The sequence below is a fragment of the Patella vulgata genome, chromosome 5, assembly GCF_932274485.2.
Source record: "Patella vulgata chromosome 5, xgPatVulg1.2, whole genome shotgun sequence".
In the NCBI taxonomy this organism is placed as follows: domain Eukaryota; kingdom Metazoa; phylum Mollusca; class Gastropoda; family Patellidae; genus Patella; species Patella vulgata.
In genome coordinates, this window is record NC_065883.2 from 64,538,383 (window position 1) to 64,566,366 (window position 27,984).

Below are 27,984 nucleotides of genomic sequence, written 5' to 3' on the forward strand. Positions count from 1 at the left end.
AATCTTTGGAGGCTGCTCCTTTTTAATCCCATTGAATCCCAACCAGGAGAACATCTACAATTGATATTTTAGCTTTGCGAAAAATTATAACGTTGTTAAACCCTATTTCATTTTGATTAAATGGAAATTCCTATTTATTACTTTGATATCAAACACAAAAGATTGAATGAATATTTTTGGAATACAGTATCTAACATTAATTTTTGTATTCCACAGAGGAAAATGTGGAAGTGTCCCTTTAAGCAACTATAAATTATTACCTAAATTGTACATCTGTTTACATGTATATTATATATTTAAATTTATGTGTTCATATTATCATTACCAGTTGTAAATCTCCTAGGGGGGTTGGATGGCTGAATGGTTAGCGTGCACGCGCTGTATCATAAAGTCTGTCATTGAGTCGACTGGCATGGTTTCGAATCCCCGGTTGTACGTGGCAAGGAGTAGGGTCGCCTGTCCAACCTCGTGGGTTTTCTCCGGGTCCTCCGGTTTCCCCCCACTGATAAAGACCCTTACACGCAAGTGAATTGTGTAAATAAAATTAAACCATATGTTAGTCCCGAAATGACCTAGTTTGTGTCGAGTGGACGTTAAACCCCATTTCTCTCTCTCTCTCTCTCTCTCTCTCTCTCTCTCTCTCTCTCTGTGTAAATCTCCTGATTCATAATAAGGAGGCGGTTTTATATAAACTGATAAAACTTGTTCTCATATCCTATATTTATCATATTAATTCTGTTTGAATCAAATGTATTGTTTAAGCGAGATCCTGGATGCACAACTATTGATTGAAAATTACCCGAAAAAATATATTTGTTACTATAATGGAAACATTAGTTTTTGGGGGATACTTTAAGTTAAATCTGTTCAACAATCTACAAATTGCAAGACAACAGTAATTGCCTTTATGTTTTACACTTGCAAGGGATGATTGAATGGGTGTTGGCCTCACCTAGTAAAGTATGATTAATGCACATGCTAAGATAGCAACATCAAGCTTTGTGGTTGATAGTCTGTAATAGTCATCATGTTGTTTTTTTTAGGCAATTTGAGTGTATAATTTGACCCAATTATTTTTGAGGGAAAATATCTCTAAGTGTAGTTCTTCATAAGGAAACCCAAGGGCAGAAGGGAAGTTAGGTGGGTGAATTGTTTAATGTGTGCAGTTTAGATCATAAGGTCTGTCATTGAGTCATATTGTGTAGTTTTGATCCCACACATGAATGTCCTCCAGGTCCTCCATTTTCCTCCCATTGCTAAAGACCGCTGAATTATTGAAATAAACTTGACCCATATCTTGGGTGGGGGGGGGTGTATGGCCGAATGGTTAGCATGTGCGCGCTGTATTATACGGTCTGTCATTGAGTCAACTGGCAGGGTTTCGATTCCCTGGTTGTACGTGACAAGGAGTAGGGTTGCCTGTCCAATCTCATGGGTTTTCTCCGGGTCCTCCGGTTTCCTCCCACTGCTAAAGACCCCTACGCACAAGCACATGATTGAACCATGTGTTAGTCCCGAAATGACCTAGTTTGTGTCGAGTGGTAAACCCCATTTTTCTCTCTCTCTCTCTCTCTCTCTCTCTCTCTCTCTCTCCCTCTCCCAGTTTCCTCCCATTGCTAAAAACTGCTGTTTGCAAGTGAATTATTGAAATAAACATGACCCATATTTTAGTCCTGAAATGACCTAGTTTGTGTTTAGTGGCGTTAATCCTCATTCCTCTCTTTTTTAACCTGTTGAAGTATCATTGTTTCAAGATAAAGTCTCAGATCTTGAATAACTACATTTACACTGATTTGTTAAAATAAAAATAGAGGTGTGTTCATATTGTTCCATTAAAAAATTTTATAATGAAAATAATATCTTATATTTTATATATTTTCAGTGTTGGCTAGTATAGGTTATGCCAGATTCTTTGACTCCGGAATATTTCAAGGAGGACAAGGTATTGATAAAGCTGTTAGTGACATTGTTGAAAAGTTTCCGAAAAAGAGTTGATTATGGAAATACTGATAAAGATAGACACTATTTAACATAGTGTATTGTATTTCATGAAAGAAAACTAGAGGTGTATGAATGAAAAATATATGTAGTGTGTTACATAATGTGTATATGGACTGTGAAATAGCTTACAGATTCACCATGGATTAAATTTATATTTACTACAAGAGTCTTCTTGTCTGCAAGTGCAATGTGATGTGAATATTTATAACAATTAAAATACCAAAAATAAAAACTGTTCAAACATAAAAATGAAAATAAAGTAAAGTAATTATATTCTGCTGATGTTTTTTGTATGTTTACTAAATGATGTTAAATCTGATTTAATTCTATGGTGACTTCAAAACTTTCTAGAGTTATTGCCCCTGACCTTACTTGTACTCACTCCATAGAGTTGATTTCCAAACCAATTGGATCATCATAGCCACCTAAACCCTAACTTAAAAATAAAAGGTCATGAGATGAAAAGTCTTAACTATCTTTAAAATAATAATTGCAAAAGTTTTCTGAATGTCAAAATTAATACAAAGTTGTCGGTTATGTAAACTTTTCTCCAGACAAATACTTATGGCTTACTCAAGAAGATTTAAATAAAATATTTTAAGAATGCAGCCCTTTCGTTGGATGAGAGCTGAATTTTGTACCATGATTTTAGTGACCAGCCAATGAAAATGCTACATTCTTAAAATATTTTAGCTTAAATTTCTAGAATAAGGTGCCAGACTTTTCGGCATTCACATTACTATTTCCATATATTTTTCTATAGTAGTCCCATCCACTGCAATCAAATTATTTATCAGATTTATTCCGAAAACTACTCAGACCCAAATGGATCGAACAGGGACACCTTGGTAAGTGCAAATTTAGCCATCTTCATCGGAATTAAAATTTTCTCCTAGAGAGTTTGATGGATTTCCCCAAAAGTTTGCGAACATGTTACTTTTGAAGATTCTTTTCAGATTTGTTCATTATGAAGTTGCTCTGGGTCATAGCAGAGGGAATGTGTAGTCAACATTTGTAATTTTTGAACCTATTGCAGTTTCCTGGGGAAACACTCTTCCAAAAGAAACCTATGGCTCCACCAGTTTGTTTACGATCAACATGATGCTTGGCGCAGTCTCACTTACCATGAGATCCGTTCGATCCTGCATGGCCGTCTTCATTTGTCATGTATTGAAGATTTTTTTTAATATTATTAGTGGTCTGAATGAAACCTTATATTTCTTTGAAGAGTTAGAGTTATTTCCCTTTAACTGATTTTGTGATTGAAGATATGAAGTTGAAAAAAAATAAAATGAAAGTATGATAAACTACGCGGGAAAAAAAAATTTGTTGTCAACATGAAAACATCTGCAGTATTATCCAGGTTGCCCCCCAAACTCTCAGAAAAGCTAATGGTATTTCAGAGAGAAGGCATAGAGTTTGCTGTCAATAAAAATGGAAGGTACCATTAATTTGATTTTGATCAGGATCGGATAATTGAAAAAAAAATGACATTTCCTGTACACACGCCGAGCGGAACGAGGCGATCTAAATGTTACAGAAAAAACGGGCATCTAGGCTAACCTATTTAACCGATTGTTAGTAATTAAGGAATTAACTTGAGACGGTTTGACTTTCGTCAAAAATAAAAAATAAAAAATAAATTTTTTGTCAATCATCATGGCAAAATTTAACCAATGGACCTACCAATGTCAATAGAAAATTGAATTCCCTTGCTAGATTTTACGGAAAATTTGCTTGACTAACACAAAAAATTAACCCAAGTGGAAATCAAATTTGACCAGCAACATCTTATTTATATACCACTAATACCAGACTAAAATAGTTCTGACAACCCATTATTTATAGTTTGATTTCATGCGCCCAAATACTTTGAATATGTTCGTTTTTAGGTCATATTCTTTGACTGTTAGATTTTCTGAGCAGTGAATTGGTTCATTTCGGAATTCCAACCAAATCAACCCAAAAATCCACCATTATTTCATAAGACAATAACTTATATCAATATTTGATGATATAGGGACCCTACCGTTCTTTAAACTATATTGTAAATTTTAATTTACAATCGTAACGTTTTTGTGTCAAAATGCCCCTCAAAATTTCAAAATGCGATTTCCAAGCAAGTTTGGACGTTGACATCAAATCCTCCATTAGTTTAACTTGCATCACAATAATTTTTATCAATATTTGATAATATAGGGGACCTACCGTTCTTTATACTAAATTGTAATTTTTAATTCCCCCCTCAAAATGCCATTTCCAAGCAAGTTTTTTAATCAAAAATTACAAATTGGCATGAAGAAAAGTATATTATCAAATATAGATATAAATTAAATTATTATAATTATATGAGTTGAAATTTGTGTAGGTTTGGGTGAATTTGAATAAATCATGATACCGTTTAATATAAGTATATATATTTGTTCAATCCCACACAACATAATTTTTTTTTATATTATATAGATTAAACATTATCTGAATGTGATTATTTTGAAGAAATAGTTTATTTTCATTTTTTCAGGGTATTGATAGCAGATGAGGTAAGCTAACAAGATTCTATTTTTAAAATCATTGCCCCCCCCCCCCCCTCCCATTAAGTAGCCTAATTTTCTAATATAGTCTATACATGTACTCAATCTGGTCCAACATAATGATAGATGCTTGTTATGCAGATACTAGATGGTACAGAATTCTCAAAGCTTTAATTAATTGCAGTAAAGAAAGTGGTATTAAAAGTGTATGATATTTATTTTGAAGAAGAGAACTAAATTTAATACATGTACTCTACAAATTCTTGGTTTTGTCTTTTTTTTCCAGATGGGATTAGGTAAAACAATACAAGCTATAAGTATAGCATATTATTATAAATCAGAATGGCCGCTGTTGATTATTGTACCATCTTCATTAAGATATTGTTGGATTGAAGAGATAGAAAAATGGCTACCTGATGTTCACCCACATGATATTAATCTCATTCAAATGGGTAATGATGCCAAGTAAGTAGGTCATGTTTTCAATCCCAGTGAAGGATGTGTAGACTGTAGGACCACTGTCTGGGCAAAATTTCACTAGCATGACACTGCATGGTGCATACTGCATACCCGATCTTCATTAGTCTGGTTTGCGCAATATATTAAGACGTTAAACTGGGTTTCTCAATCCATGGAAAAGGTTGGCACACCCATCCTCATCTTCAATAGAAGGCTTGATCTCACTTTAACTACATACATCTTACCAAGGCCTTCACGTAAGACCTTGCATATTGCGGCACTAATTTTGATTGGGTACAAGCCCAACTTGTGAGCCTATCAGATTCCTTGATCTTCGCGAATACCAAGTCTCGCGCATTCAAGCTAAAATGTCTACCTGGGATGATCGAGTTGCAAAGTTCAAGGTTCATTCAATGTCAAGGTTTCTGTAGAGGTCGCGATGTCACACCTCTGATTGGACGCTACTGCTCACGTGTATGTAGATAACATAGCTATAAGTTCGGGAATTGTGAAGTAAACAAGCAACAGCCAGATGTTGTGAAACTTGTAGTCGTTGCTTCCGGAACATGACCCATCCTATGCCCTACTGCTGCAGGGCAACCATCACTACTTGTAGCAAATGGAGTGTTTATATTCCAGGCTAAGATATCATAAGCTATTGCACATGGTAAAAGGTAAAACACAAACTTGTCAATGATAAGTAATGTTAATCAAATGGAAAAGTTACTACAGTAATGTTTAATGAGGGAACCTTCCTAATATAGAACATCTGTTTTGCTACCTGATGTTAACCAAGCTTGTTTAGAAGCTGATTAACATGTTTGGTATAAAAAGAATTTAAGAATCCCCGCTCAACAGTAGCACAACAGACTTGGTAGAAGTGAAGATTGTTTAATGAATAACGTTTCGGATATACGCAGATGTATTAGCCTGTCTAGCTTTAGTCACCTTGTCAAAGGAGTGTTGGGTGTCCCTCTCCTTGTATGCATGTTTGGTATAAGTAAAGTTTAGGTGTAAATAAAAGAGATGTATATTATTCAATGTATTTAATGCAGTTTTTACCTGTCTTTTTCAGATGTATATCTAGTTGTAAGATAACTATAGTAACTTATGGTTTATTAAGTAAATCTACTAGTCGTATTGTTAAAGAAGCTTTAACTAATCAGAAGTTTCAAGCTGTTATATGTGATGAATCTCATTATATTAGAAATAATAAAACAGCTAGTGCCAAGGCAGTGGTACCGCTAGTACAAGCCGCCGAGAGAAGAATTTTATTATCTGGAACCCCTGCTTTATCTAAGCCAGTTGAAGTAAGGTCTTTAAGCATATTTTAACTGAAAAGAGTGGTTGTTTTACATTAGCATGTTTATTTTTGCTTCCAAAATCATCAATATTTCTGCCCTTGTTTGCATTAGTGCTGTTTGTCTTAAAAGAAACATTGTCTAGTCCTACAGATGGGATGAAAAATCGAGGTCCCATATACATTGGCGTGCACTTAACAGAACCCATAACAGTTGGAATTCGAGTAGGCCGTTGCACCAGTGTCTTGAGCACAATGTGTTTCATAGCGCACTGCATGGCGTATGTTTCCATTAGCCCAGTCGGTGAAAAGTAGGATGTTAAACCACATTTCATTTCATGAGAAATAAAAGAAAAGAAATAGGATTTAACGTCATACTGTTCTATTCCAATTGGGATAATGAAGACATAAGGAAAGAATGAGACTTTAGATCAGATTTAGTTGGTAATAAGAATACAGTCTGTAAGAGCTGTTATTATTTTTGTCCCTGCTTTCACTTGGCAAATTCCAGATCTATACCAGGTGAAATGTTTCACAGTTGGCAATGGGGAGATTTGGTGAAATTTTGTTTACTTTATCCTGATTTCTGGAGAACTGAATGATTTATTTATCTCCCAAATTAATAATTACAAGATAGATATTGATTTAGAAATATTTTCTTGTTTACAGTTATACTCACAACTGGATGCCATATGTCCGAGAGGTTTTGGATCCTGGTGGGATTTTACTGCAAGATATTGTGATGCTAAGATGGAGTGGATTGGTCGAATGAAACGAAGAAGAGTTGAGTAAGTCAGCTAGCAAGCAGGAGATTCTGACAGGCTTGTTAAATTACACATTATATCATGCCATATTCAGTAAAACATAACTCCAGTTATTCAGCTCATTGTTAAAAAAACACAACATATCAACAGATTCCTAGTCCAGCCTGTTATATAGACAATATTAACCTTATGTATATGTACTTATCACATATTATTAAGAAATAGTGGTCTGAAACCTTCTTATGTTCATCATGTCAAAATCAGTTATTTCCCTTTATTAATAAAAAGCTTAAAACCTAGACAGATTCTGGGATTGAGTAAAATATAAGATGATAGTTTAATGCTTATTGCTTTACAAAAGAAAAAAAGCTTGACCATTCTGTTGTCATTGTACACCAATGGGCCAATACCAAAAAAATAGTGTCCCCTGAGAGGGAAAAGGTCATAAGTGACATTTTTCACTTTTCGAGAAAATCGAGTTTAAAGGTTTGAAAATGGTCCTGTAAAATTGTTTATTTATTGTTTTTTCTAATATTTTGTACAGTATGTTATGATTGGGAATAGTTAGACATGCAATATAATGTTTTCAGTTATCAGGTATGGTAACTCGGAAAAGTCACTTACGACCTTTTTCTACTCTCTACCTATAAACAAAGGTACATACCTATTGCTGTTTACGACCTTATTATACGCCCACATTTTCATGTGGACGTATTATGCCGTCGCCCCTGTCCGTCCGTCCACAATTTGTTTGTGGACACTCTACAGGTCACAATTCTTATCCGATTTTAACGAAACTTGAAATATAGGTGTATATCTCCAAAAGATCTCAGGTGCTTTCGATATTGGCATGTATCGGATCGAAACTTCATGGATTATGGCCCCTGTTTGTACGAAAAATCACGTTTTTGGCTTGTGGACCCTATAGAGGTCACAATTTTTATCCGATTTTGTTGAAACTTGAAATGTAATTTTATAACCCAAAGATCTTGATTCCTTTCGATATTCGCGCATATCGGACCGTAACTTCCTGAATTATGGCCCCTGATTGGACGAAAAATCATGTTTTTAGCTTGTGGGAAAGCCTGAAAGAAGTTTGCCAGAAAGAAGTTGCTTTTCCACTTACTACCTAATATTAATTACCCATATTGTAGTTTGTATCATTGCAATTGTCACCATTGTTTGTTATAATCTGGAGGGGTCAATTTATAAACTTTCGGTGAAAAAATATCAAATTTGCCTGTTTTGTCACTTGCGACCTTTTACCTCTCAGGGGACGATAGACAAATTTTTATTTCTAGTTAGTAATCTGTAATCTATGTAGATATTCCTGAAGATGTTGTAAAATGAGCAATTGTTTATAGACTGTATGTGTTGATTTATATTTTATAGTGGTGCCAGTAATTTAGAAGAATTACAAAATAAATTGGTTAAAATGGTTATGATAAGACGAGAGAAGAAAGAAGTATTAACTCAACTTCCTCCAAAACAAAGACAAAAAGTTTTATTTGAACTTAAAGACTCAGAACTAAAGAAGGTATTCTTTACAAGAAAATCTAGATTAATGGAGATTGGTGACCCCTTTTAACTAATTTGCTAAATTTGTAAAAAAAAAAAAAAAATCTGTACTCATTTCAATTGTAATTTCTTAGAATATATCGTCATTGATGTAATGTTGCAATGATTTGATGTCAAAATTTTCCAAAATTCTAGACAAGATTTCTCTGTTTTCAAATGTAATCTGTAATTTATTTCTGTATATTGACAGGATATTCGTTCAACATTTAATGACTTGAAACCAAAATTAAAACAGACTAATTCACCTCTAGCACCACCTATACCTGATGTAGAGGGAATACCTGAAGCTGATAACAAGGGCGATTTAAATGCTCTTGGTCTCATCTCTAAACTACTTCAACTTACAGGAGAGGCAAAAGTAAGTTTTTGGTTTATAGCACCTTTTTATAGGCCCACATTTTAATTAATCTTATATATTGTCATCAGTTGTCAGGGTTTATCAAATGGTGGTTTTTATATTAAATATATGCCATATATTATTGATGTTTAGTCTGTTGCGTGAAGTGTTTAAATATTTAATCAACTTGTATTTAAGTTTGAAATATTTTAATTCTTTTATCAACTTGTATTTAAGTTTGAAATGTGTTAACTATTTGATCAACATGTATTTAAGGTTGAAATATTTTAATTATTTAATTAAAGATATATTATGGGAGATAAGATAAAGAGCTGGCAGTTCTCACTATAATGGTTAAAAACTAGATAATGTAAAGGGGATTTGCTAAAAATTTCAGTTAAATTGATCCACTCTGAATTGAGAATTTAGCAATTGAATTTTCAGCCTATCGTCGATCATCATTACTGAAGTCGATACGATAAAAAACATAGTCTTGATTATCCATTTCATGATTTAATCATGAATGAAAGTTAAACAGCAAATCAGATCCTAATCCAGTAATTATCACAGACTAATGATGACATCGAGAGTTGATTATGGTCTGGATAAGTTAATTAATGTCTAATTAATACTTTAGAAAATATTCATGCCTAAAGAAAGACCTGCAATAGGCAGATTTAGCTCTTGCATAATGTATGTTTAACTTGTATTTATGGTTGAAATATTTTAATTATTTGATTAACTTGTATTTAAGGTTGGACCTGTTAAAGATTATATTAGTATGTTAGTTGAGAACAATAATTTAAAGTTTTTAGTCTTTGCGTATCATCATGTTATGATGAATGGTATACAGCAGACATTATATGAGAAGAAAATAAAGTTTATTAGAATCGACGGTACTGTTTGTCCTTCAGATAGACAGGTAAATAGCCAACATTGATTTACTTACTTCTCAGGCGGTTGGGTGGCCGAATGGTATAACATGTGCGCTTTAGATCATAAGGTCTGTCATTGATTCACATGACATGGTTTCCTTTTCCCTCTTGTAACTGACATGGAGTAGGGACGCCTGTCTAACCTTGTGGGTTTTCTCCAGGTCCTCTTGTTTCCATCCACTGCTAAAGACCCCTAAAAAATTAAACTATGCGTTAGTCCCGAAATGACCTTGTTTGTGTTGAGTGGGCGTTAATGTCCATTTCTCTTTCCCTTTATCTTTACTTACTTCTCAAATGTATTGAAGAATATATGACATCACTCATCGCTCTAACAGTGAATAAATACACTGACAAGATCATCGCTTAAAGCTTGTTATCTGTAAAAGTTTTTAAGATGCCAATGAAATTAGGTTTAACATCCTACTTTTTATACGTCCACATTCATAATGTGGACGTATATTGCCGTCGCCCCTGTCTGTGTGTGTGTGTGTGTGTATGTGTGGGTGTGTGTGTCTGTGTGTCGCCTACAGGCCACAATTCTTAAGTGATCATCTTCAAACTTTACATACTTATTCCTTATACCCTAAGGATGATCCCTATTGTTTTTGGTGCATGCCCGACCCCCAGGGGCAGAGCCATGCCCATTTTTTGTATTTGTTTGTTTGTCGTCTACAGGCCACATTACTTAACGTATCATCTTGAAACTATGCATACTTATTCTTTGTACCCTAAGGAACATCCCTATCGTTTGGGGTGCATGCCCGACCCCAAGGGGCAGAGCCACGCCCATTTTCTTTTCTTTTTATGTCTGTGTGTCACCTACAGGCCACAATTCTTAATCAATCGTCTTGAAAAAATTTCATTTGAATTGCTTATACCCTAACGATGATCCCTATTGTTTTTGGTGCATGCCCGACCGCCAGGGGCAGAGCCACGCCCATCCCTTATATTTATTTATTTGTTTGTCATCTACAGATCGCATTTCTTATCGTATCACCTTGAAACCTAGCATACATATTCCTTCTATCCTAAGGAACATCCCTATTATTTGTGGTGAATACCCAACCCCCAGGGGCAGAGCTACGCCCATTTTCTTTTTTTATGTCTGTGTGTCACTTGCAGACTGCATTTCTTAATCGATCATCTTGAAAACATTTTTATACTTATTCCTTATAGCCTAAGGCTACTTTTTATACTTATTCCTTAATCCTAAGGCCGACCTCTATTATTATTTTTGGTGCATGCTCGACCCCTTGGGACAGAGCCACGCCTAATGTTAGTGTGTCTTGTGTTTTGCCTACAGACCGCAATTTGAAACTTTGCATACCTATTCGAAACGTCATGCTTTTAGAATAAAGACATCGATTGTTTTAAAATAAAAATTGTGTTCTGTTAATGTGAACGAAGTGTTAAACTGATAACAGTCCTACAACCCAGTTTTATTTCACAGACCCTCAAAGCAAACTGGACCATATTAAACAAAACAGGAATGTGGACGTATATTGCTGCGTTAGCGATGCTCTTGTTTTTTTAACCATCCTGACTAATGAAGACAGGTATACGTCTTGCAGTGTGCTATAAAGAAAAGGGCATCTCAGTAAGATTTTTTATGAAGTATCAATGATAGAAAAAGTCTTGTTTCAGATTTTAATTTATTGTATAATTATTACAGATGTATGTACAACAGTTTCAATCTGATCCAGATACTAAAGTAGCTATATTGAGTATATTAGCAGCCGGTGTGGTAAGTTTTTATATGTGTCTGGATCATAGGCCTAGAAGTTTGCGGGGGTTTGGATGGCTGAATGGTTAGCACGTGCATGCTGTATCATAAGGCCTGTCATTAAGTCAACTGGCGTGGTTTCGAATCCTCGGTTGTACGTGATAAGGAGTATGGTTGCCTGTCCAGCTTCGTGGGTTTTTTCTGGGTCCTCCTGTTTCCTCCCACTGCTAAAGACCCCTACGCGCAAGCGAATTATTCAAATAAAATTAAACAATATGTTAGTCCCGAAATGACATAGTCTGTGTCGAGTGGACGTTAAACCCCATTTCTCTCTATCCCTAGAAGCTACCATATAATAGTAATAAATTCTGTATTTTGAATAAATAACTGTTTAGGCCAAAATCCATCTTCCAATTGATCCTTGTCTGCTTTCGAAATGAACTGACGTCACAGAGATCAGTTTGTGCCATTTTTATACACCCACATTTAAAACTTTGACTAGTCCTAAGGAGAAACCATAAGGAAATTCAGGATCACACAACTGGCTTGATATGATTAACTAGTCCCAATGAGGGACCCTATTGAAAATTCAGATTAGCCTATCAATTATGAGACCCTGAAAAACTGAGAAACATCATTTAAATGCTGGTTTTGGTCAAATAATCTCAGTCTGGCAACCCTCTTTTATAATCAGTAGGTTATTATTTTTTTCTAATTATAAAGTGTGTTGTATATTTTTTTAAAAAGATTTATTATATATTAGGGCCTAACCTTTACAGCAGCCAAGTTGGTTGTGTTTGCCGAGATGTATTGGACACCTGGTGTTATGGTACAATGTGAAGATAGAGCTCATCGTATTGGTCAAACTAGTTGTGTACCTGTACATTATCTGGTTGCTAAGGGAACCATGGATGAGTGGGTGTGGTCAGCTGTATGTAAAAAGGTAACATATCAGAATAGTATTCAAAACACAAACAACCCTAAGATGTAACTCCTTGTTGTATTCAGTTTTATTAATAGTCTCTATATTTTTATAACATATGAAAGCTATTGTTCATCATTTGCTTTGACAGTGTCTAATTTCTAACGACCTAATCCATGTTAAAATGTACTTGGATTTACTACTGAAGTCTTGCTGCGCCTTTTTAAGCAATAGGAACACTTGCAAACTACAACATTTTGAAATGAAATGAAACAGGGTTTAACGTCCTACTGTTCTGATCCGACTGAGCTAATGAAGACGGGCAATATGGTGAAAGTTGAATCTATAATAGTATTATCAGTCCAAAAATGGTTCAATTTGGTTTAGTGTTTCTAAAGATGCGTTGTTTTAAATGCCATTGATCTATGCTGCTCATTATAACAAAACGCTGCTATCTTTTATTGGTAGCAGAGAAACCTGATGGATCTAGTTTAAATCCAATTGAATCCAAGCTGGCAGATTATCTACCATTGTTTTCTTAATTAAATGTTAAAGGAAATATGGCTCTATATCTTTTAAACCTTGAAATAGACAAAAATGGTCCTAAAAGCACATATTAATATAATGAATATATGTAAAGTGATTTATATTTCATTTTTGTAAAAGTATTGTAATTTCTAAACAATTATGTTAGGTCAAATACGTGAACAGTTTAGATTGAACAGCAGTTGTTTACGCCCGCTTAGTCCATTTTACACGTTTTTTTCATTTATTATTTTGTTTGTGAATGTTTTAGACAGTGGTGACAACAACGACATTAAGTGGTAAAAAACAGGAATTAGAAGCTGAAGCTGGTGATAAATATCAAGTAGAATTGTTATCTAATGCAGATGTTTATTCTCAAGATGATAATAGTGATATAGACGTCTCTTCTTACTTTCAATCACAACGGGTAAACTTAATCTTTTTCTGAAACGATTATGTCTCTCAACACCAGATTTCAGTCCAGAATCTCACAGGTGTGAATCTCAGAATTGGCCAAGAAGAATCTTTTGATTCTCTTGTCTTAGGTAATGCCTTCTTGTCAGGGGTATCTAGTTTTCCGGATGGACTGAGTAACCAAGGTCTTAAAATACAAATTAGTGTAATACCATGGGTCGTTTGTCAGACATGGAAAGCGGACATATTGTAAAATTGGTCACCTCATCTGGTGTATGACCCATGCAACTTTTCTTACTACATATCTTAGTAGCCTTGTAATCGTCTAGTATTTCCACTTCTTTGGCTTTCTTTTCACGTTGTGTATTTTATTCTTACTACTATGCCGTTAAGACGTTTATCTTATCATTATATGTTAAACATAATATTCTGATTCCCACGGAACCAGATATGTTTAACAAATTACAACTCTTTTTTATACGTCAACCATTCACTCATTTTGATTTAAGGCCATATGAAACAATATGACGTCTATACAATGTGTGAATTAATAATTATCCAAAGATATTATTAATACAATGCTACTATTTTAAAGAGCAAAAATTATACCAATCTTGCTACATTAGTAGTTCATGTAAAAGATAAGATGGAATTGAAAAAAGAGTGGATACTGTTGCAATAAAATTCTATTTCTCTAGCACTGCGCACATACATTGTAACTATAGCCAATAAAAATGACCATTATGTTAATATACTTGTGGTATCACCTTAGGAGGAAGAAGATGTAAACATGAATAGAACTAAACATTTCATTTTGTTCTTGACCCATTTCAAAATCCACACCTATACCATAAGGCAGTGGTTCTCAACCTTTTTATGTTAACGTCACACCTTGGAACACAAGGAAAAACAGTGGCACACCTGGCTAAATATATAAGAAAAATATTTGAATTTTGCAAAATAAAAACATGGCAAATCTTAGACAGCATACAACCGTAGACAGAGACAGTCATAGACATATAGAATGACTCAAACTAAATAAAGAAAAACACAGCCATGAACTTACTTTATTGCAGTGTTTCAAATTTCATCAGTCAAATAGCTTTAGTGAGAAACTTTCTTGGTGTGCTGTTCAAAATTTCGCGACACACTTAGTAAGATGTTGCGGGACACCTGTGTTCCACGGCACACTGGCTGAGAATCACTGCCATAAGGAGACTATCTCTTAATGATTTTCATTGTTTATTACAGTCTAATGATCAGAAATCCATCTTAGATTTCTTCACACCACCAACGAAAGGTAAGCAAGGCAAAATGGAGAAAAGTCACAAAAGAAAAAGATCACCAGAAGAGACAAATAAAAGTAGTTCAAAGAAATCGAGGATCCTTGATACAGATGACATCATGGTTTTAAACAGTGATAGCGACAGTGAAGATTTCTTGAAAACTAAACCTGTTAGAAGGAGAACAAAACTGTTTGATTTATTGGGAAGAGAAAATGAAAATTCTAGTCCAAACTCTAGTCCGAAATCATGTGTAAACTGGCCAAGTAGTGACGATTGTAGTGATGTCAGACTGTCATGTCCGACAAGAACATCGCCACATGATAAAAATGATGTTAACGATATTGAAACAAATGATGAACTGAATCAGATTAATGGTGCTGGTCATTGGAGTTGTTCTTTATGCACATATCACAATCATAAAGAACTGCCATATTGTGAAATGTGTGAGTCGCCAAAGCCAAAAAGTAGTTCCAAAGGGCCTAAATCTCTAACAAAAAATGCCAAAAGATCTATAATGGCCGATAATATGGACAGTGATACTGATGGCGGTAGTAACTGTGATAATAATAAAGACAATAAACATGATTGTGATATCGAAAATAAAAATTGTGATGAAATATTTGATCAACGTCCTGACTATGTTCAGGAGTATTTAATTGATGATGATCAAGAAAACAGTGTTATAGAAAATGTTGGAAATGATGAGTTGAGTTTCTCAGATGACATCGAAAATGAATTACCCACTATTTTAGGACCTAAAAGACAAAAATATTTTGAAATTGAGAAAACTTCGGAAAATGACAAAACAATGTGCAAAAACAAATTTGAGGTTAACGAAATAGAATCAAGTCCTTCCAGTAAATACGTCGATAAAACGCCTGTTTCTAAAACCTCTACAGCTTTATTAAAAACTACAACACCTGTCACACCAAATAACCCCCATTCGTCCTCCATTTTATCAGAACATAAATCACCTGCATCCAGTTCTAGAAAACCGTTGTTTAAATCATCTAGGAAAAAAAGTAATGAAGCTGTTGTTGTTGGCAGTGATAAAAGTAGAGGTAGAAGTTTAATACAAAGTAATAATACAGATATACCGGAGTCAGCAAGTAATGATACCGATATACCAGAGTCAGCAAGTAATAATACCAATATATCCGAGTCAGCAAGTAATAATACCAATATATCCGAGTCAGCAAGTCATAATAGCAATTTACCAGAGTCAGCACGTAATGTTACCAATACACCAGAGTCAGCCAGTAATGTTACCATTACACCAGAGTCAGCAAGTAAAGATACCAATATACCACAGTCAACAAGTAATAATACCAATAGACCAGAGAAGATATATAAATATTTTACGTATTGTTGTAGTAAATATACAGGAAGAGTTTATATATTTGATGAGGTAAGATCATTATCATCCATCTTGACCTATTTGCCTGATATTACCCATTTTCAAGCCTGGAAATAAGGCGCCTTTTCGTGACAGTGTCATGCAGAAGTGTCATTTTGTCTGGCACTGATTTTGGTTTTTTAGTGATATATTTAATACAAAGTTAAAAATGTCAAGTACTGGTTCATTAGTGCCTACCATTTTGTCAGGTTCAACTAAAAACGCTATATCCAGGCCTGCCCATGGTATTGTCGGGACTATAAAAGTTATATTAAGATCATGGCCAGACACGGTATCAGCAGAACCCTATTGATCTCCTTGGAATTTTTCAAAACTTTATTCGATTGATCATTTGAGACCGGAAAGGAACCCTGTCAAATTCAATGGAGTTATGCACTGTATCAAATTTTATAAAAGCAATACAGGACTTGGCAGGATTGTTCATTTGCGATAGTTGGGGACAGAGTTCATAGCTAGCAAGGATGACTTCTTAAGTGGCGGTGGATATGTTAGGGGACATAATGAACCTTGTTCAATCGGTGGAATTCATTAGCTTCCCAAAATATTCTGATATTACTGGAATTGTTTTTCAGGAAGAAGAGCCGTTAAATATAAATTTTCTACCACTGGATATAGAAGTTGGTAATATTGATAATCTACCACAACTTCTACAATATCAAACACATCTCAGATTAGTACAAAAATTTGTTAGAGAATGGAACTTGTAAGTGTTGTTTAATATCCCATGTGGAACAAATTTTAGAAAGGGGTATTGAAGTGGGCTTCGTCTGTTTCGAACATATTACTGGAGCCTTGCTTTGAAACCGTAAATGGGGGCTAAGTGGGTAAGATGCCAACTTGCTAGCCTGGAGGTTGCGTCTTCGACCCCTGCATTGGTCGAGAAATTTCATAAGGATTTTCCAATGTGGTTTCCCCTTGTCAGTGGTACAGGACGGAGGGCCTGACAAGGTCAGCTGTCTAGTCAATCAGATGAAACTGAAAATCGAGGGCCTGTGTATACATTGGTGTGCACGTAAAAGATCCCTTGGCAGTTGGAATTCGATATATAAGAGTAGGCCATAGTGCCGCTGCCTGGGCAAAATTTCCCTCATAGCACACTGTATGGCGTATGCCCATTTTCATTAGCCCAGTCGGAGCAGAACAGTAGGAAGTTAAACCCCATTTCATTTCCTTTGACTCACATCATTGTGTAATTACCTTTCCTCCCTTCAGAAACCTGCTGGTTGAGTATTTGTTGGCTGGCAACTCTAGGTTTTAAAATATTTTCCAAGTGGGGAAATATATCTGTGAATTGTGAAATATTGGACTTGTGTTTGATTTAGATGTTATTTTGTACAGATTAACAGATACTAAGAAGAGATTATTAATAAATCGAGGTTTATTGTTTACTAATCCTGTAGCAGCTTATCAACAGATTAGTAGTAAACAAACATCTTCAACTCAACGACATAAAACAAAGGTACAAATTGAAGCTTTCTAAATAGGACATTCTCTTTAAAATGTTGAGGGAACTGCAGTGACTCAATGAGTAAGAAGTTTGCTTGCTAACTAGGAGGTCTTGGGTTTCTCCCGGTGTTGGTCGCGAAAGTTCTCAGGATTTTCTGGCATGGTTCCCCCTTGTCAGTCGGGCAGAACAGAGGACCTGGCAAGGGACAATTATAGTCATTCGGATAGGACGAAATACCAAGGTCTTGTGTACACATTGGCGTGCATGTGAAAGAACCGTTGGGGTGTTGGGAAAAAAATGAAAAGCACAAAGCTTGTTTTGAAACTCCTGAATTTATTTTAATTTGCAGTAATAAGTATTTTTCTCCAATAAACTGTGTGCCTCAAACGTCAGTACTGCACATCTCTCAGGCCTTGGCCTAATTGTAGCCCCGTCCCATTGGCCGTGTAGATAATGCACTGAGATAGCCATGAAACCTAACTTCGCAAAGTAAATACTGAGTATTATAAATACAAAAGAAATTTTGGGCGTATTAAGTACTGCACGTAATAGACCCCAGCTTAGTATCACCACAAATCATGTTTAAAAGTAGACAATATACATATTAGTTAATATTACCAAGTAACATATATCTATACATGTTCAATTCATATTTATACAGAATATAAATAACATATATCTATACATGATCATTTCATATCTCTACAAAATATGAATAATATATATCTATACATGTTCAATTCATATCGCTACAAAATATAAATAATATATATATGTTTATTGCCTATCTGAATAAAACACAGATCCTATGTCGTTTCGTTTTTTATAGTTCAAAATTTCGTTTTACTTGTCTTTACTACACCAGGATCTGGAAGAGTTGTTATATTAGCCAATGAAACGGTTTGTTACGGCGACTTCTTGGTGTGCCATGCACGGAACCGTGGGTAAACCACTAGAAATGTCAACACTGATTGATTAATCAATGTCTGACGTCATAGGATCAAAAGCCGCTCGTGCGACCCCTGGCACGACCTTCGAGTACAACTTGTCAGATCTTCATGTAGTGAAGGCCATCGAAAGTATAAAAAAAAGAAACGAAATATAGATCTGTATTTTAATCAGATTGGTTTATTTCCTATGTAGGTCACACCAATTTGATTTTCTGTTCTTCGGGAACACCTATAAAAATTTTATTTTTTCTGGTTAAAGACTTATATAAAAACCAAAATGCATAATTCAAGTGGCTATTTATTTATATAGACCCTGAAGAACAGGTAATCAAATTGGTGTGGTCTAAGATAACTGTCAATAAAATTGGTGTGTTCCTATACAATAGTTCTGGGTATTGCCACTGTAGTCATGATATGATACATATCATGACGTAGGTACTACGATACGATTCATATCACGATTTATAACCCGGTCAATATTTACCAAAAAAACAACAGGATGATTGAATAATTGATATCTTTAGTCCTGCCGATGTTGATGTGGATCAAATTAAGGACCAAAACAAACCATAAATTAATAGTGTTTATGGTTAATGTGTGACGTGGATAATTAAAGGCTCAATACCACTTTTGTTGTAACTGAATAATATGTCCCAATTTTTATTCTGGTCAACAAATTGTACTATTTTAGAATTTTTCAATTAATTGATGATACAAATTAATTTCATCTTGACACACCTTATTTAAAAATTTTGAAAAATTCAACATAATGGTTTGAAACGTCTAACGTAAACCTTTTCAAATGAAACTTCGATTTAAAAATATTTTCGAACCCTCTGGACAAGTAAAATAGGATGTAATGGATAATTTACACAACAGGTAGGACACTTAAACATCTAGTACTTAGATAGAGATATTATTTATTTTCTGGAGCTTTCAAGCCAGCAAGAGTGTTATTGTCCCTTTAAGAGTGACGCGTTACTTATTGAAGTGGCAAAAAAAACATAAAAAAGAATCATGAAATATCGATTTAGCGTCTCGCGATTCAATATTGAAGCGACAAAAAAAAAAACGTAAAAAAAGAATCATGATAAATCGATTTAGCGTGTCGCGATTCAATAAGTTTATTGTGAGAAGGTGAATCGCAATACATCAATTCAACAATATATCGTGCCAGCACTACTATACAGAATAGAAATAGACTGAGTTATTTATAAATGATATGAATGATCTCTATTTCAGGAAGATATAAGTTCAGCAGCGGCAAAATTAGCTTCATCTATAAATGGTACTGTACGTCAGATAGCTAAACATAGTCCTATAATTACAGATGGTCAGATATTATCAGATGATTATGGAATAGCTCAGGTATTATTTATTGATGTTTGTTTATTTAACATTATGACCTCTTACAAAGTTACAGCGAAGTACATGATAATACATAATGTAAGAATATAAAAATAATATATATATATTTCACTGAAGACACTATTTAAAATTTAACTTAAGGGGTGAGGCTCCCTGAAAAATGTGTTCTGAAATTTTAAAGCTATTGAATTGAAAATGATACAAGTAGTTAGGAATTGTAATATACAAGGGAAAACTAATATTAAAAAAAGAAAAAAAAAATGTTGCAAGGGTAACACATTTTTGGGGAAAAAGTATGAAAAACATTGGTACACCATATCTCTGGCACTAATAAAGATAAATGTCTCATTTTCGGACTAAAATCAGACAGAGAGTTTTTCTCTATAATTTTCATAGTTTCTTGGAAAATGGTGTTTAAATCATTTGCCTCACCACAATATTTGTCTTTTGAGAAATATTTTATAACTTTTGAAATAATTCAAATTGCTTTCTGTCTGATTCAGGGGTAGATATTTGTTTATATATCCTACAGATTTGATGAAGATATCTTAATTAGTTACAGAGATAGGGTGTACCAATGTTTTTCATACTTTTTCCCCAAAAAATGGGTTACCCTGGCAACAACTTTTTTTACAATTCCTAACTACTTGTATCATTTTCAATTCAATAGCTTTAAAATTTCAGAACAAAATTTTTGGGTAGCCTCTCCCTTTAATTTGATTTATAAGTTTGGATAATTTCATTGGCTGTTGTCAAATTCATTGGATGGTACTTTTTTATGGTATTTGGTCTGTGATGGAAATATACTTATCTAAATACGATTTTCTATCATTGGTAAAAATATTGACATGATAACAAACAGTGGTATTCATCACTGGGTTCAGAGGAATTACAAACTGGTTGTTTCACCGGAAATTGATTAATTGGTTGTTTATCAGGAAATTGATTAACTGGTTGTTTAACCGGTAATTGGTTGATTGGTTGTTCATTTGGAAATTGATTAATTGCTTGTTTATCAGGAAATTAATTACGTTACAACTATTCTTGACAGAGATAAACAAATCTATTAATGCACAGGTCACAATTCTATTGAAATCAATTACAATTTATTATGGAGCTGTGGTTTTAGTAAGCTTCTCTAGTCTTTATCAAGGGGGTTGGATGGCCGAATGGTTAGCATGTGTGTGCTGTATCGAAGGTCTGTCATTGAGTCAACTGGCGTGGTTTCGAATCCCTGGTTGTACGTGACAAGGAGTAGTGTCGCCTGTCCAACCTCGTGGGTTTTTCTGGGTCCTCTGGTTTCCTCCCACTGCTAAAGACCCCTATGCGCAAGCGAATTATAGAAATAAAATTGAATCACATGTTAGTCCCGAAATGACCAAGTTTGTGTCGAGTGGACGTTAAACCCCATTTCTCTCTCTCTCTAGTCTTTATCAAGCAGTAATAATTTATTCTATAACTACATGCAAATATAAGTAAATATCATTGAATACAGCCATTGAATAACCTATGGTTGTATTCAATGGCTTGTACACATACTACTTTTGTCCAGAATGACGTCACTTTCAGAATTACGTCAAACTGTAATGATGTTAACACTAGCAACCACAATTTTTTTTAAATAAAGAAAGAAAAAAAGGGGGAACCTATGATGAATTTTAACGTTATTGATGATTTTGTTTTTGATAATCTGAGTAGTACAGTGTATTTTGAGATTTTCATATAGTTATAGAATAAAAACAGAACTCAATGACCATTGAATACCGCTCAGGTTATTCAATGGTTCACTCGAGTGTATATCCCTTCTGCAGGGATACACTCTCTTGAACCATTGAATAACCCAAGCGGTATTCAATGGTCATTGAGTTCTATCTATATATTATGAAACATATATAAACAATACTTAGTAATGATAACCCGTCAGAGACATGCCACTTATTACCTTGAAGCACAATGGACATGATAATTTCCGTAATAATTTTATGTTAATTAAGTTTGGTCTCCTTCAAGGTAATGGCACGTCACTAATTGGCCATCATTAACTAAGGTATTGTTGTTAAATAAAGCTTTTTTCACACATACATTTAAATTATGTCATTGGTTCATAAAGTCAGTAATAAGCATTAATTGTATTCTATAGAATTTGTGTCCAGTGTAATTTTTGTTCCTTACACAACTGTGAATAGTAGATTGTTTTTGGAGGAAAGATATGATGACAAGGGGGATCACATGGCTAAATGGGTAAGACGCTGGCTCGCTAGCCTGGAGGTTGGGTGTTCGATCCCTGCATTGGCCGAGAAAGTTCATCCAGATTTTCCGGCGTGGTTTCCCCATGTCAGTGATGCAGGACGGAGGGCCTGACAAGGACAGCTGTCTAGTCATTCGGATGAGACAAAAAACCGAGGTCCCATGTACACATTGGCGTGCACGTAAATGATCCCTTGACAGTTGGAATTCGATATAAGAGTAGGCCGTAGTGCCGCTGTCCGGGCAAAATTTCCCTCATAGCACACTGTATGGCGTATGCCCGTCTTCATTAGCCCAGCTCGGAGCAAAACAGTAGGACGTTAAACCCCATTTCATTTCATTTCACTTCCAGTTTAATAAGTCAAGATAACAATATATTAATATATGATATATTCTAATGATATTATGTTGTGTGTAAATGAGATTATGTTTGTTGTTTATAATGAAAAAGTAATTAAGGCCACACTAAATTCATTTTCTGTTCTTCGGTAACACCTGTAGATATTTTCTTTCTTATTGCTTTTGGAAAAAGACTTTAAAAACTAAAAGTATGTGGTTGTGCTGTTCAAAAGCTTTTAGTTCCAAATTTTTAAGTTTTGAAATTTTAAACAAAACATGTTTCACATGATTCAAGTGGCTATTTATATATCAAGACCTTGAAGAACTGAAAATTAAATTGGTTTGGCCTAATAGTATAATGTACTATTTGTAACAGGTGTTAACATGGTGATAATGAATTATTTGTAAAATGTGTGAAGAACATAATGATAATTAATGGATAATAATAACATCATTTTTTCTTTGAAAAACAAATACTGCTTCTAATTGCAACAAGCACATTAATATATTATTATTAATTTCTAATCAAGATGTGTGGGAATCCTAAATTATATCGAGCTCGATTTTTTTTTCCACTCTTTTTTGATAAATATCTTTTTGGGATGAATTTTGTCTATGGTCGAAAGGTTTTGTGTGTTATACAATAAATATCTTGTTTTTAACTATACTTGTGGCATTTGAATTTGTATTTTTCATCTCTTTAGGTCAAAGAATTTCAGGGCAACTAGGTTAACAGTGACCTTTTTTAAAGGAATTTAATCTATTTTGGTTATATTTCATTTTTAGGTTGTGAATAAAGATGGTGTACCTCTATGTTTAAACTGTGAACAGCCATATTCTAATTCTCTCTTAACTGATAATACTATTACATCAACAAACAACGCTTGGCAGAACAGATTCTGTTCTTTACCTTGTGCTGATTCTCATTGGGTAAGATAAGAGTTTCTATACACCCACTGTTTAATGTGGCCGCCCTATAATGACATTACCCTTGTCCAACCGTCCTCAAATGAAGAAGACTATTAATGTCATTGATTTTCGATAACATCTATAGTTATTGCCTTATATTGACGTCACTCTTGTCGTTCATCCTGATTTATTTTTACACAATCTACAACAATTCCTATATCTTTTAAATTGTCTATCACATTGAAATAAAGAGGCCTATTGATTTCCATCGATCATCACTGACTTCCAGAGTTAATGCCCTTTGTTACACGAAATCTTTGTTAGCACTTTATAGGCTGCAATTATTAATCTGTCTTTCTTAAATTTATACTGGTTGTCAGTCCCATAGAAAGGAAGAGTCCTTTTGATTTTCAACAATTTTTTGTATTGCCTGGCAAGCAATCTTTTATGCGGTAAAATAATAATATATGATTATTAGTATGAAATCAAGAATTAAGTTTAATTCAGGTATTTAGAAAAATTTATTTTGCCTTTATCAGGAAAATAATCTGATGGTACTGGTGTGAAGCCTATGATGCCTTGAATTGACAATTTGTAAAATATCGTCAATCTCTTAAACATGCATTATGCAAGACCTAAATCTGCCTATTGCAGGTCTTTCTTTAGGCCTGAAATGTTTTCTAAAGTATTAATTAGACATTAATTAACTGATCCAGGCCTTAATCAACTCTCGATGGCATCAGATTTCTCCGATATTAAATAGATTAGAATGGTTCAGCGATACTTTGTTTTAATCAAATATGGCGGACCGAGACTTAGCTTCGATCAACCATTACGGTGGTTGAAATTATTGCTCACGTCTGTCAAACCTTCAAAGGCTAATATCTTCGCTTGTAATAGAGTAATTTGAATGAAATTTTCAAATTATTCATTTTACATCATTTACTTTCGAACTATTATAGCAAGAATGGCTAGTTCTTTATATAAATCTAACATAATGTATCTTTAAGTTGTGAATTATCATCAACCTCCTAAACTTGGTGTAAAATATCATTAACCTCCCAATTTGTTGTAAAATATTGTCAGCTTCTCAACTTGTAAAATATCATCAACCTCTCAACTTGTAAGAAATGTCATCAACCTCTTGTAAAATATTGTCAACCTCTCGAGTTGTTGTAAAATGTCGTTGTTGTAAAATGTCGTCAAGCTCTCAACTTGTAGAATGTAATAAACCTCCCAATATGATATATGTTTTTGTATTTAGACTAAAACTGATAGTGGATATTGTCGTGATAAGATATATCAGATAGAACATGGAATATGTCAAGTTTGTCAGTTTGATGCCCATTCATTTTATATACAAATCAGGTTAGTTTAACGATATTGGTAAACATACTGTTTTATTCATCAGTCTATAAATACATATACTATATTATTCATTTAGACCCTTCCCTTTATTCATCAGTTTATCTAAAAATTGAACCATATTGATAAAAATACTATATTATTCATGAAAACTTGTCCCTTTATTTATCAGTTTGTCTAAAAGTTTAACTGTATACGTAAATATATGATTTTGTTCAGGAAAACCTATCCCTTTATTCATCAGTCTATCTAAAATTTTAACCGTATTCTCAAAAATACTATATTATTCATGAAAACTTGTTCCATTATTTATTAGTCTGTCTAAAAAATTAACCATATTTGTAAAAATACTATATTAGTCATGAAAACCAATGTTAAATAGACACTACCTAGTGCTAATAGTAGCTAACTGGTTAGGGTTAGAACTAATAACCTTTGTGACCGAAATATACTATGATCCATCAATAATTAGATAGAGGTTTCAAAATGTAATTATTAAACATGCTGTTTGACAACTTTCAAAATTTGGTAACAATTATGAGTTATGGCCCTTTACCTTCAGGCATTAAAGATTTAACATCTTGTGATTGTTCAGCAACTAATAAGTAAGAACCAAATCATATGCTGTATTTATTCTATTAATTCATTATGGGATTAACTTTTATTTTCTCAATCTGGAAAAGTTGTTATAGAACCTACATTCTGGATGGCGTGAGGGATTAGTCAATGAAACCACCTGTTACGGTGAGTTCTGGGCGTGCGATGAACGGAACTGTGGGTAAACCACTAGAAAAGTCAAAGCAGATTGATTAATCAATATCTGACGTCATAGGGTCAAAAGCCACTGGTACGACCCCTGATGTGACCTCCTAATACAACTGGTCAGATCTTCATGTAGTGTAGGACATCGAAAGTTTAAAAAAACGAAACGAAATATAGATCTGTTTTTTAATCAGGTTGTTATTTTCATATGCCCTTGTCTTTATCTATAAAAGATGTACATGTAATTTATTTTATTCTTTATAAAATATTTGACAGAGAAACTACTGATGTTAAACAAAGAATCAAATTAATCAGTGAAAGTAAATTTTGTAAACTCAAGTCTAAGATAAAAGAACAAATGACAAGAAAACCAGTGGAAGGACAGGTAATCAGTTCTACTTTCATTTTTGTCCCCATTTACTTTACAGTAAATTTGAGGAAAGAGGTAACACCGGGGATCTTAATCGGCTAATTATAGTCGGTTTCAGCCGCTTGATGTTTGAAAAAGCTGATTGATAAAACAATGAAGTGGCCATCAGTTTATCATTAATACACGTATAATTTGTATAATTATCAATTTTACATTTTGATGTAATATGGTGGCCGTGTGGTGTAACATGTTCGCTTTAGACTTTAAGGCCTATCATTGAGTCAAATGGTGGAGTTTCGCTTCCCTGCTTGTACGTGAGAAGGAATAGGGTCAGATCTCATGGGTTTTGTCTGGGTCCTTTGGTTTCCTCATACTGCTAACTCTATTTCTCTCTCTCCATTTGACACCAAATTTTCTGAGCAATAAATCTTTTGGGGAAAGCGGTAAAGGCCTATCAGTTTATCATTAATACATGTATGATTGTCAATTTCACACTTTGATGTAACATGGAGACATTGGGTGGCCAAGTGGTCTAATGTGTTCACTTTAGATCATTAGGTCAGTGAGGTAGATTTTGTCCCAAGTTTGTACGTATCAGTAGGGTCGCCTACCAAACTCCATGGGTATTCTCAGGTGCTAAAAAAAAACCTACACGCAAGAAAATTATTGTACGATTTTGTGACATTTTTATTTTCCAGTTTTGGCATGTAGATCATATAAAACCTGTATGGGAAGGAGGTGGTATGTGTGATATTGATAATATGAGAACATTATGTGTCATCTGTCATCATACAGTTACAGCTAAACAAGCTACTAAACGAGCTCAAGTTAGACGATTAGCAGGAGCAGCTAGTTCTGGAGATATCTCCGCTTTCTTTCAAAAATCATAAATAGATATACCGGAGAAAAAAGAATTAAAGATACTTTCCCACAAAAGTATGGCAATTTTGGTATATAAAGTAGAAATATCCAATCTTACTACAAAAATACTGGATTCCCTGTGCACTTATTGGCAGCTATATGATTATGGTTGCCTGCTCGAATGAGGTCAATGGTTGCACGCGTAGGTTGTCTAACCTCTTTTCATTAGGGAGTGCTTAATGTATATGTTGATAAACATGAATATGTTTAAGATAATATACATGTATAGTATGAATGAAATGTTTATATGGTTGATGATATTAAATAGTACAAGCTATGTTGTTAGTTTGATTTCAATTCACCTATCCAACACCAGTTTCCTTCGACTGCCAAAGATCCCTATGCACTAGATTCCTATGCGCTAGCAAATTATTGAAATGAAATTGAACTATATGTTAATCCCGAAATGACCCTTTTCTTACAGTAAGATAACAACATCAATATTGATAGAAATGGACCAATATTAATTTTGAATATCATGAATAAAATTGAGTTAGAGGTTAAGCTCCTTTACTTCTTTGTTGGCTGAGAAATTTCCTCAGGATTTTCCAGCCTGGTTTTGCCTTGTCAGTAGTGCAGGACAGAGGGTCTAACAATGGCAGCTGCCTAGTCTTTTGGATGAGATGAAAAACAGAGGTCCTGTGCATACATTGGTGTGCACGTAAAAGATCCTTTGGCAGTTGGAATTTGATATATAAGAGTAGGCCATAGTGCCGCTGCCCGAGCAAAAATTTCTCTCATAGCACACTGCATGGCGTATGCCCATCTTCATTAGCCCAGTCGGAGCAGAACAGTAGGATGTTAAACGCCATTTCATTTCGTTTGGATGAGATGAAAAACTGAGGCCCTGTGCACATAAAAGAACATAGTACACTGCACGGTGTATGCTCGTCTTCATTAACCCATTCGTTGCCGCAAAGTCGAACATTAAACCCATTTCATTTCATTCCATCTCAGTGTTTATTTTTGAAGGGGGGTTTGATGGCTGAATGGTTAGCGTGCGCGCACGCGCGCTGTATCATAAAGTCTGTCATTGAGTCGACTGGCGTGGTTTCGAATCCACGGTTGTACGTGACAAGGAGTAGGGTCGCCTGTCCAACCTCGTGGGTTTTCT

The 27,984-nt window shown here is 34.4% G+C and overlaps 1 protein-coding gene across 1 annotated transcript; it reads left to right on the forward strand.

The window, feature by feature from the left end:
• The first annotated feature begins 3,273 nt into the window (after positions 1-3,273).
• On the forward strand, positions 3,274-26,950 carry LOC126820596 (DNA annealing helicase and endonuclease ZRANB3). The gene is made up of 19 exons (XM_050548641.2): positions 3,274-3,442; positions 4,523-4,541; positions 4,819-4,997; positions 6,067-6,301; positions 6,961-7,079; positions 8,448-8,592; positions 8,824-8,991; positions 9,725-9,892; positions 11,578-11,649; positions 12,392-12,571; positions 13,347-13,502; positions 14,741-16,183; positions 16,765-16,895; positions 17,531-17,651; positions 19,832-19,957; positions 23,330-23,473; positions 24,717-24,820; positions 25,856-25,964; positions 26,648-26,950. Exons 1-19 carry the CDS (start codon positions 3,339-3,341, stop codon positions 26,837-26,839), a joined length of 3,915 nt encoding a protein of 1,304 aa, XP_050404598.1. The 5' UTR covers positions 3,274-3,338; the 3' UTR covers positions 26,840-26,950.
• The last annotated feature ends 1,034 nt before the right edge of the window (positions 26,951-27,984 follow it).

Bases quoted from the DNA above. Each gene is read 5' to 3' on its own strand.
- LOC126820596 (XM_050548641.2), top strand. From the start codon at position 3,339: ATGAAAACATCTGCAGTATTATCCAGGTTGCCCCCCAAACTCTCAGAA. The intron at 12,572-13,346 runs GTAACATATCAG...TGAATGTTTTAG, and splicing joins GGTCAGCTGTATGTAAAAAG to ACAGTGGTGACAACAACGAC. The intron at 19,958-23,329 runs GTATTATTTATT...TTTCATTTTTAG, and splicing joins ATGATTATGGAATAGCTCAG to GTTGTGAATAAAGATGGTGT.